Source organism: Balaenoptera musculus, chromosome 12 (genome assembly GCF_009873245.2).
Source record: "Balaenoptera musculus isolate JJ_BM4_2016_0621 chromosome 12, mBalMus1.pri.v3, whole genome shotgun sequence".
Lineage (NCBI taxonomy): Eukaryota > Metazoa > Chordata > Mammalia > Artiodactyla > Balaenopteridae > Balaenoptera > Balaenoptera musculus.
The window spans coordinates 41,035,032-41,047,377 of record NC_045796.1 but is presented as its reverse complement, the minus strand read 5'-3'; the positions used below and the strand labels follow the sequence as shown (position 1 = coordinate 41,047,377).

At 37.2% G+C, this 12,346-nt stretch overlaps 1 protein-coding gene across 5 annotated transcripts in view; it reads right to left on the bottom strand.

The window, feature by feature from the left end:
• Positions 1 to 12,346, bottom strand: part of TBC1D32 (TBC1 domain family member 32) — a 189,087-nt gene that overhangs the window by 48,753 nt on the left and 127,988 nt on the right. For all 5 annotated transcript variants that reach the window (XM_036870860.1, XM_036870863.1, XM_036870861.1 and 2 more), the window contains one exon: positions 8,479 to 8,604. In XM_036870860.1, the coding sequence (XP_036726755.1) occupies positions 8,479 to 8,604 (126 nt within the window). The remainder of the gene's footprint in view (positions 1 to 8,478; positions 8,605 to 12,346) is intronic.

The following is a 12,346-nucleotide window of genomic DNA, read 5'->3' as shown; positions in this document are numbered from 1 at the left end:
AACCCAAGAAACATCACCTCTGAGTTGTTCCTTAGGTCCCAAGGTCCCTAGCCAGTCTGCCTTCTCTCCATCTTCCAGAGTCACATATAAAACATAAGATGATATCCAGAAATCTTAGCTGTACATAGGATGAGGGAAAAGGGAAAGATCAACTACTCCATCTTTCAGAAGTAGAAATCATCTCTGTACTTTTTTCATTATGAATATTTAGACTCCTTAAAGGCTGGATGTAAGTTCCATCATATAAATTAGACAACCACACATAAAATTTTTTTATTCTTAGCCTATTTGAAATCATTCTTTATTTTTATATTATTCATCATGTGATTAATATTGAGTCTTAGAGAATTATCTGCTTGTATCAAGTACAACTGCTTTATAGCCATAAGTAGATAGAAGACAGGCCAATTTAAAGTCCATGGGTACACAACAACTTTGAGTTGTTATGGTATAACTGAAGCACAAAAGGATTCAGAAGGTGATGGATTAGAAATTGTGTTGAATTCCTCTTTCCCTTGGTTAATTATGCCAAGAAGAGGGTGTATGAAAAAAGGAGCTTTGGTAACAGAATCACACGATGGGCAAATACCACTGGAAGAATGCCACTAAGGCTAGACCAATAACGATATATGATGGTGCTCACAAGGTTAAAGAGAGTGGAAAAACAAAGGAATTGATGCTTTTGCCCCTTCAGCGTCAGCCATTAGGGATCCTCCTTTCAGGCCTCAGGCTTTTGTTATCATCATAGCACCTCTTATGCTTTCTTTCATGAGCTTTAATGTCTGTTTCTGCTTATAGCAGTCTGTATATGCCTTTTTTAAAGTGATTTACTAGTGCTTTGATATTATCAGATAATCTAAATTATTAAAGATTTTGGTCTCATTACTGTACATTTGAAACAGTAACTGGCTAGGATCCCAGGGGGTCAACTGAAATAAAGGAAAGTGTTATAGGAATCAGATCCATAGATAAATGAGTAGACTTTAAAATTAGTTTGTATAAGCACATTCACTGACATGGAAAATTCTGTACAATACTGTACTGAATGAAATGGCAAAAGAAAATAGTATGGTAGGTATAAATCTTTTTGGCTAAAAATAACTTAGTGCTAACCTTATCCTTCAGAGATTACAGGTAAATTTCAGTTTCTTCATTTTGTTTATAGTTTCTAGTTTTCCTAAAATGATCATGTATTTCACACAATAATTTAGTTGCTAAATGGTTAACACTTGAATTAAAGTAGTAGCAGAGAACATGGATGAGAAAGAAAGATTAAAAAAAAAATAAGAATAAACTCTAAGACATGGTAATCAAGTACATGAGAGTCAGAGGATGAAAGAAATAAGTCAAAGGGAACCAGGCTGTTTCTTTCAATTACTGTACTAGGTATACACTAGTGACAGCAGCCAGAAAAGAGAATGCAAGAAGAAGAATACACTTTAATACCTTCCATGGCATCTCATATAGATAAAATCTAAATGGCAGGACAAAATGAGAAAACTAGATTAAATGCTCAGAGGAAAATTAAAAAATATATATAGCCAGAAGTAAATTTGAAACAAAAATACACCCCCCACTTTCTTTTTTTTTTTTTTTAAGAGGACTCTTGACTCATGTCATCTTATTATCCTAAGTGATTATGTGGAGGCACCTAATGCACACTGTTGCTCAAATTTTGCCCCTAACGTTATTCTCCCCACTGAAAGGAACCAGAATCCCTTGAACTATGTTTAGGAGCCAAAAAAGTGAGTCTAGATGAACCTCATTGTTGTTACTATGCCAGGATTCTTTCAGAGGAAAACAGAAAAAATAAATTAAAATTTAAAGGACAAAGAGGCCAGCTTAAACAAAAACTCTTAGAGTCCAAGTTGTGATAATTTGAGCATTTGAAGTATATAGTTATACAAAATGTATTATAGTTATAAAGCATACCAGTTTCCAACATTGTCTATCAGACATGTTGTACATGTTATCTAGTGACCAACTCAAATTATATGAAACCTACACTAGAATTCCAGTTATAAACTATATTATCAATATTAGAGAACAGAAATAGGAAGAACATACTTGGAACATATTTAAAATTGTATATTTAATTATTAGGTCGCAAATAAAAGATTAGTGGGAAACAATGATTATAAGATAATGTGAGAAATAGAAGCTTCTTTTTATAGGGAGACAACTCTACAAAGGCAGATATAAGAGTAGAAAGAATTAAACATGCAATTGATGATGGAATCCAATATTTAGAATGGATAGACAACAAGAGGCTAGGTTAGTAAATTCAGCGGAAACTAGAAGTCAATCAGACCTACAGGGACCTTCCTGACAAGAAGAAACTATGTTCTCTCCCAAAGCTGAATGAAATAAACACATGAAAATGAAGGAAATTTATAGAGGTTCAGGGAACATGTCCTAGTTAATTCTATGCTAGGAAAAAGGTCTCAGATATAGTGGGGTGGGGTGGAAAATACACACAGACCAAAAATAAGGTCATGAAAAGGAAAAATCTGACTTATGTTTTAAAAAATTAACTTCGGCCTGTGAGCTCTAGGTCATATAATCTATCGCTTCTCCCAGTGACTCATTACAAGTGAGTGCAGGAATGTTGTGCAATTACACATCTACATTGTCTCACTTGTTCTTAAAAGCTAAAAGCCGGGAAAGAAAACTCTGGAAACAGCAGAAGCCCAAGCCAGAGAAAGCTGGACATTTTCTCTCCTGATAGCTGTTTAGATGCCCTGGGTTTAAATCAATTTGGAAAGACTACTGATGGATTGTTCGCACCCTCCTTACCATTACCTACAAAGGACAGTAGCTGCCCATAGTGGGGAGCAGAACAGGGAGTCAACACGTAGGTTCTCAGTAAGTTTCTTGTTAACTGAATTTCCTTTGTCTACCTCCTTTTGGATTCAGATCATATAATTTATAGAGAAATTAAGACTAATTCATTCACTCATTATTATAATTATGAAAAAAATATTAATGAAGGTACATGGTATTTATTGTGCATTGCAGAGTCATACGTAGAGATTTTGGGGAGAAAATGCAGCATAGGTAATGATAATTTAAAAATCTTTGGTTCTTGATAACTATAGATTGCTTCTATTTAAAACCCAAGTTGGGCTTCCCTGGTGGCTCAGTGGTTAAGAATCCGCCTGCCAATGCAGGGGACACGGGTTCGAGCCCTGGTCCGGGAAGATCCCACATGCCGCGGGAGCAACTAAGCCCATGCACCACAATTACTGAGCCTGCGCTCTAGAGCCCGCGAGCCACAGCTACTGAGCCCGCACGCCTAGAGCCCATGCTCCTCAACAAGAGAAGCCACCGCAATGAAGACACAATGCAGCCAAAAATAAATTAAAAAAAAAAAAAAAAAAAAAACCCAAGTTGACCGAGACCTTCAAGATGACAGAGGAGTAAGACATGGAGACCACCTTCCTCCCCACAAATACACCAGAAATACACCTACATGTGGAACAACTCCTACAGAACACCTACTGAACGCTGGCAGAAGACCTCAGACTTCCCAAAAGGCAAGAAACTCCCCATGTACCTGGGTAGAGCAAAAGAAAAAAGAAAAAAGAAAAAACAGAGGCAAAAGAATAGGGACGGGACCTGCACCAGTGGGAGGGAGCTGTGAAGGAGGAAATGTTTCCACACACTAGGAAGCCCTTAGCGGGCGGAGACTGCGGGTGGCGGAGGGGGGACGTTTCGGAGCCACGGAGGAGAGCGCAGCCACAGGGGTGTGGAGGGCAAAGCGGCGAGATTCCTGCACAGAGGCTCGGCGCCGAGCAGCACTCATCAGCCCGAGAGGCTTGTCTGCTCACCCGCCGGGGCGGGCGGGGCCTGGGAGCTGAGGCTCGGGCTTCGGAGGTCGGATCCCAAGGAGAGGACTGGGGTTGGCAGCGAGAACACAGCCTGAAGGGGGCTAGTGCACCACAGCTAGATGGGAGGGAGTCCGGGAAAAAGTCTGGAGCTGCCCAAGAGGCAAGAGACCATTGTTTCAGGGTGCGCGAGGAAAGGGGATTCAGAGCACTGCCTAAACGAGCTCCGAGGCTATCAGCTCGGACAGCAGAGATGGGCATGAGATGCTAAGGCGGCTGCTGCAGCCACCCAGAAGCCTGTGTGGAAGCACAGGTCACTATCCACACCTCCCCTCCCGGGAGCCTGTGCAGCCCTCCATGCCAGGGTCCCGTGATCCAGGGACAACCTCCCCAGGAGAACACACGGCGCACCTCAGGCTGTGGCAATGTCATAGTAGCCTTTGCGGCCGCAGGCTCACCCCATATTCCATACCCCTCTTTCCCCCTGGCCTGAGTCAGCCAGAGCCCTCTAATCAGCTGCTCCATTAACCCCATCCTGTCTGGGCGGGAACAGACGCACTCAGGCGACCTACACGCAGAGGTGGGGCCAAATCCAAAGCTGAACCCCACGAGCTGTGCGAACAAAGAAGAGAAAGGCAAATGTCTCCCAGCAGCCTCAGGAGCAGTGGATTAAATCTCCACAAACAACCTGATGTACCCTGCATCTGTGGAATACCTGAATAGACAACGGATCATCCTCAATGGTGAAAAACTGAAACCATTTCCACTAAGATCAGGAACAAGACAAGGTTTCCCACTCTCACCACTATTATTCAACATAGTTTTGGAAGTTTTAGCCACAGCCATCAGAGAGGAAAAAGAAATAAAAGGAATCCAAATCAGAAAAGAAGAAGTAAAGCTGTCACTGTTTGCAGATGACATGATACTACACACAGAGAATCCTAAAGATGCTACCAGAAAACTACTAGAGCTAATCAATGAATTTGGTAAAGTAGCAGGATACAAAATTAATGCACAGAAATCTCTTGCATTCCTATACACGAACAATGAAAAATCTGAAAGAGAAATTAAGGAAACACTCCCGTTTACCATTACAACAAAAAGAATAAAATATCTAGGAATAAACCTACCTAAGGAGACAAAGGACCTGTATGCAGAAAAGTATAAGACACTGATGAAAGAAATGGAAGATGATACAAACAGATGGAAAGATATACAATGTTCTTAGGTAGGAAGAATCAACATTGTGAAAATGACTATATTACCCAAAGCAATCTACAGATTCACTGCAATCTCTATCAAATTACCAATGGGATTTTTCACGGAAGCAGAACAAAAAATTTCACAATTTGTGTGGAATACACAAAAGACCCTGCAGAGCCAAAGCAATCTTGATAAAGAAAAACGGAGCTGGAGGAATCAGGTTCCCAGACTTCAGACTATACTACAAAGCTACAGTAATCAAGACAGTATAGTACTGGCACAAAAACAGAAATATAGATCAATAGAATAGGATAGAAAGCCTAGAGATAAACCCACGCACATATGGTCACCTTATCTTTGATAAAGGAGGCAGGAATATACAATGGAGAAAAGACAGACTCTTCAATAAGTGGTGCTGGGAAAACTGGACAACTACATGTAAAAGAATGAAATTAGAACACTCCCTAACACCATACACAAAAATAAACTCAAAATGGATTAAAGACCTCAATATAAGGTCAGACACGCTAAAACTCTTAGAGGAAAACATAGGCAGAACACTCTATGACATCAATCACAGCAAGATCCTTTTTGACCCACCTCCTAGAGAAATGGAAATAAAAACAAAAATAAACAAATGGGATCTAATGAAATTTAAAAGCCTTTGCACAGCAAAGGAAACCACAAACAAGATGAAAAGACAACCCTCAGAATGGGAGAAAATATTTGCAAATGAAGCAACTGACAAAGGATTAATCTCCAAAATATAGAAGCAGTTCATGCAGCTCAATATCAAAAAAGCAAACAACCCAATTCAAAAATGGGCAGAAGACCTAAATAGTCATTTCTCCAAAGAAGATATACAGATTGGCAACAAACACATGAAAGGATGCTCAACATCACTAATCATTACAGAAATGCATATCAAACCTACAATGAGGTATCACCTCACACCAGTCAGAATGGCCATCATCAAAAAATCTACAAACAATAAATGCTGGAGAGGGTGTGGAGAAAAGGGAACCCTCTTGCACTGCTGGTGGAAATGTAAATTGATACAGCCACTATGCAGAACAGTATGGAGGTTCCTTAAAAAACTAAAAATAGAGCTACTATACGACCCAGGAATCCCACTACTGGGCATATACCCTGAGAAAACCATAATTCAAAAAGAGTCATGTACCACAATGTTCATTGCAGCTCTATTTACAATAGCCGGGACCTGGAAGCAACCTAAGTGTCCATCGACAGATGAATGGATAAGAAGATGTGGCACATATATACAATGGAATATTACTCAGCCATAAAAAGAAATGAAATTGAGTTATTTGTAGTGAATGGACCTAGAGACTGTCATACAGAGTGAAAAATGTCAGAAGGAGAAAAACAAATACTGTATGCTAACACATATATATGGAATCTAAAAAAAAAAAAAAAGTGGTTATGAAGAACCTAGGGGCAGGACAGGAATAAAGAGGCAGATGTAGAGAGTGGACTTGAGGACACGGGGAGGGGGAAGGGTAAGCTGGGAGGAAGTGAGAGAGTGGCATGGACTTATATATACTACCAAATGTAAAATAGATAGCTAGTGGGAAGCAGCTGCATAGCACAGGGAGATCAGCTTGGTGCTTTGTGACCACCTAGAAGGGTTGGACAGGGAGGGTGGGAGGGAGATGCGGGGATATATATATACACATATAGCTGATTCACTTTGTTCTAAAGCAGAAACTAACAGACCACTGTAAAGCAATTATATTTCAATAAAGATGTTTAAAAAAACCCCCAAAACCCAAGTTGAACCAGATTATAGAGCCAGATGTACATGTGCATGCACACAGACAAATAAGCATGCCTGCCTTACAAAAGCATTTATTTGTTTAGTATTTCTGCAGCTTACCCCCTAAATTAGTTCATCTTAGCTTATAGGCAGAAAACAAGTATGCTATGAGACTGGAGATATTAAAAACTTTTATCATCTTCTATCTCCATCAGTATTACGCTCATCTGGGTTTACTTAATAAATGTTGTTTGCCTCCCACGTGGAAAACATTAGGTAGTAAAGAGAAGGTGCAAAGAGGTAGTATCGCAAGCTGATACTGAGCACGAGTTTTGGATTCAGATTGCTTGAATTCACTTCTTGGGTCTGCCACTGTGAACTGAGCTCGTTATCTAACATTTCCAGGCTTTTGTTTCCTTATCCATAAAATGCAGACTATCTTATAAAGTTGCTGTTGAAAGTAACTGAGTTTTGTGTAACCTACTAGACCTTGCTGGGCAGAGAGGTCAAGATCTACTTTTGAAAGTAGCTCAAAATCTAATGGTGGACACGGTATCAGAGTAATGTAGAACTAAGGTCAAATCTTGTGGGAAGTGCCCCAAGATTCCAAATAGAACACAGTTTTAATGGTAATGTTATACTTGTTTATGTTGTTTCAGAGTCATGGATAGGATTGAACATGTGATTTCTCTTTTGTCTTATCACCATCCCTGTAAGAGAGAAACTCAGAAAACTACACCTTTACTTACTATGTTTAAACTGAACAATATTCCAGGCTGCTGCTTTCTCATTTTGTTCTGTACCTTTTGGCATTTGCAAAACCTATTTTAAATATTTTCTATTATGCAACCAGTGATAAATATATATTTCTAATAGCTATTTTTAAAATACTTGGGGGCGTATAAAACAGTTGAACTGCTCATTTTACACTAAAATTTTGGAGAATAATGTTTGATTTCTTGCCCATATATATCATATTCCCTGAAAATATAATTTCTCCAAAAAAATATAAACTTATTTTTATTTCCCATTTTAAATTTTATAGCAAATGATACAAACATGAAAACCATAAAGCATGGCTGATAAAGAGGACAATTATTTTTAAATTATAGCTTTCAAGAAATCTAGCTTATATTGACATTAGAACTTTTTTCTTAGACTATCTTTATTTAAGATAATGTTAATTAAAGCATGATAATTTTAGGAAGCATGCACACATATAAATATCTGAATATAAAACAACTTGCTTGCTGGTTTAAACAACATAGCTATCCCCCCCCGCCACACACCCAAATTTCCTTACAAGTCACTAAACTTATTCGGCTAGATGTGGCGGAGTTTCAAAATATGTCAAAACATTCAATAAAGTTCCAAAAACAGAGCAGTATGGTATAGCTAGGTGAAAGCTGGTGAAACCAAGCAAACTGTTACCTAGGCAAAGGTAGATTTAGCTTCCAAGGCCTCTGAAACAGTACTAAAAGAAAGCTGAGTAATTTCTCAAATTTTAATTTTTGTTCTCCAGGACCACAAATTTCTCAGAAGTCAATGGACTTCTGGAATTAATATCATGTATTCTAGATATGATATGCCAGTACTAATCTTCAGGAAAACACAGCTTCTGTTAATATACTCTTCAAGCCAAAAAAGTCACAAAAATTAAAACATACTCACCACCTCCACTGATTATATCAGGTTTTGCCTTCATCATTTTGCAAAACTGTTTTCGGCAGTGTTCTATCCACTCACTTTGCTTATCAGACATTTTGAAGCGCAATAAAAGTTTTCCAAGATCATTGTCTAATAAGAAAGATGACGTGTTATGTTAACAAAACATGCTAGATATACTGAAAAATAAGTATTCAACTTAATTATGTAAACAGTTACAAGTTCCAGAAAAAGTATTTGATATGGGTTTCAAAAGAAAACAGACATTTTTCTGTAATGATATCTTATACCGTCAAACTGCTATTACCCCATTTATTAAAAGCTCATAAAAATAGACTTATTAAAAGCTCATAAAATGGATTGATTTATAACCATAACTCTTTCTTACACAAACATGACTCATTACTGAGTATTTGATTTAACACATAGTGTGGACCTTAAGATTTCACTGCAGAGACTGACATAAACATTATACTCATTCTTCACGTACATTCAGGCGCAATTTTATTCATTCTTTTTAAAAGCAAAAAGAAAGCATAAGTGTAGAAAAATCTCTAGTCGATTATTTATTTCCTCTTCTTGGGGGGGAAAATAAAACTAGGTTGAAAATGAATCATGCTAAAACAGTATCTATGGCTAAAATATAACTTTCCTTCTTTCTTAACAATTTCATGAATACATGCCAATTTTATCTTTTCATTTTACTCCCATGAGATTTTTTCTGTCTTCCATTTAAATTGTATTACCATCAGATTTTGCATTAGAAAACATCTCTAAATATATTGAAGATTTAGGTGTCATTAAAAAAGGATATACAAGTATATAAACATAAAAGCATATATACTATTTTCTCACACATATAGGTAAAAATTCAAAGGGGAGAAAAAGAAGCAAAGATGTTCTCTTGTTTTCTAGAAGAGCATGAGGGGAACAGATAGTTGCATCAACTCATACATTTTACCACTTTCCTTGAAGAAGATTTTGGGAAAAAAGGAACAAGAACTTTTTCAAAGTACAGAGTCAAAGGCCTGATTACTTCTGCCCAAAGAAGTGGTTAGGAACACTACAAAATACAGCCACCTAAGCTCTACTTTGGGCTGATGAATTCCACCAGGAAGGGTACACCAGTAGTCAATCTAACACTAGAGAGGGTTTCAACCAACTCTTTATCCTTTAAAATGAATACAGTTATAATAAAGCAAGTCCTTGTTCTTACAAATTTTAAAAAACTAAACTTTTTACCATACTGAACTATTTTATTTTTCCATCTAATCTTTGTAAAAATACATTCAGTAAACATGTATGGAGTTCCTATGTGGCTGTAACAATCTAGACAGACAAGGTCACTTGCCCTCATGAAACTTATATGTCATAAAGCATGTGTGTGTGTGTGTGTCTGTGTATGCATATACAATATATACACAGATAGGAGTATAATTGAGCATAATCAAGACATACATAAGAAGTGTATATAACAAAACAAAACAAGACATACATATCATTCCAATGGTCTAAACTGGTTTTATTTAGTCCTAAAAAAGCAGCTACATATCCTCACACAGTCCTCACAGTCATCATATATAAAATTATATGATTAAGTATATAAATCATAATTTATGTAACTACTTCTGTATTTGACAATTAGGTCACTAAAAAACCTTCTCATATCAAAGCTACAGACATATTCTTTCATACAATCATCATGAGTATACAAATATACCAAACATATGCACACTCATAAATATACACATAAACTAGAAACTGTTTTGTTGGAAGAATGTATAATTCTGATATTTAGTACTAATCTAATCTATTCTCTTTAAATATCAAGACCAGAATGATTCTGTAATATTCCATAAATGGCCTCAATCAGAAGCAATATCTAGAGAAAAATGAAACTGATTTAGTCAAAGGAGAAAATTATTATTTTTAATAAATATTCTCAAAACCTTAAAACAAGAAATATCAAAGCTGATAATTTTGTTGAAAATTATATTATTAACAGCAGAGTATTAATGTTAAATGCATCTCAATATAAGTTAGGTAAAAGACAACTGAACAGCATTAAAACGGAATTTTTATAGTTTCCATTCAGAATATCTACATTACTTATTTCCCAAGAACAAACTATCTAGAACCTATTAAGAATCACTAATGGTTTGTACCTCTTAATCCCCTTCACTGATCTTGCCCCACTCCCCATAGGTGTAAAGTAAGATACAGGATATAATTACAGCACAGAGAATGTAGCCAATATCTTATAAAAACTTTATATGGAGCATAATCTATAAAAATACTGAATCACTATGTTGTACACCTGAAACTAATATAATACTGTTAAGAGTCAGTTATACTTCTATAAAAAATCACTAGTGGCACATGACTGGAAAGACAAATGCAGTTTGTTTTTCATCTTTGTTTCCTTCTGTGTCATTCTTTCTATCCATGTGTACGCCTGTCTTTTATAACCACCACCATCTCCTTCAGATAGAGAATGTCCATACAGCTCTTCTGTAAATTACCTGCTTTTTAAAAATCCTGTTATCTTTTCCCTCTTCCCTCCTGCTCTACAGCCTCATCTTGCTCTCCTGTCTCTCTCCTTTCACATTTGCTATTCTATTTTGCCTTTTCATCTCATTCTAAGGAAAAGAGCACAGGCACTAGACTGTAAACAATTCTGAAGCAGCAAATGTGGTATGCATCTGAATCTACCAACTGGTAGAAAGGCTAAAGGGCCCAATTTAGTACCTGGAAGTTTGATTTGAGGCAATAAACAAATGCTGAGCTGGAGACAAGAGTGCCTGCAAGACTCCTAGAGAGACAACTTGGTATGCTCATAACCTCTGGTTATCATTTCCCCCAGCTCTCAGTGGAAGTGTGAGCTCTTCAATATGCAACCTCACAGCTAAAAATATTTAGTGATTTGATGTTTATTGAAAATTTGTATCTGTGATGTTACCAAGTTTGAGGGAAACAGTTCCTTTATTCCCCCCTCTAAATTTGGAACCAAATGAAAAGTAGACAAGAGTAGATAAATGGAGTTCAAAATATCAGTGCTAGTACTATAACAGCTAAATTAGGCACCACAACTTGGATCTCCTGCCACAGAGACTTACAAGTATCTCCCCTGCACTGAATATATTCAATCACAGACAATGACAGACCACCAAAGGCCTCTCCTGACTGCCCTTGTTAGGAAAGGTATGAGTATAATCTAAAGATAGGCTAACTTAAAAAAACTTTTTAAAAACAAACAAACAAAAAAGTTAGGCTAACTTGGAAATACAGCCTTTAAGTAGGCTAATCTAAGATTTTCCATTCCTTCTCCAAAATTCACCTACCAAACATTTTTCTTTCCTAACTTTGTACAGAATAAGTGAGGAAGTCCAGAGAGAGGCCAATAATCTTACTCCAGCAAAAGCCCTTGGGCATGGAGAATGAGGTAAGGGGAAATGGAATCAAAGGAATGGTACCATAGGAATACAGTAACTCTGAATCAGTGATTTGGGGAGTAGAACAAGCATGAACGATACACAGAATTTAATGTTTGCCAAAATTTCTATGTTTATAATCACACAAAAAAATTAAAAACCAGAGTCCTGCTTCTGGTCATGATGGAGGAACCGGAAACAGACTTGCCTTCCTGCCATAAACAACTTGAAAAATGGGTAAAATATATCAAAACACTGTTTTCAGACACTGGCCAATAGGCAATACAGGACCGTCATGTCTGAGAAAAGGGAAACTAATGAAGTAGCTTTTACAATTGGGCCCAGTTTTTTTTCTTGAATCACTTTCAAGATCACTGTGCAGGAAGGCGGATGCCCTGGAGGTCTGGCTGAGTTAAAGAGACAGAAGTCAAATTGCAGAGAGA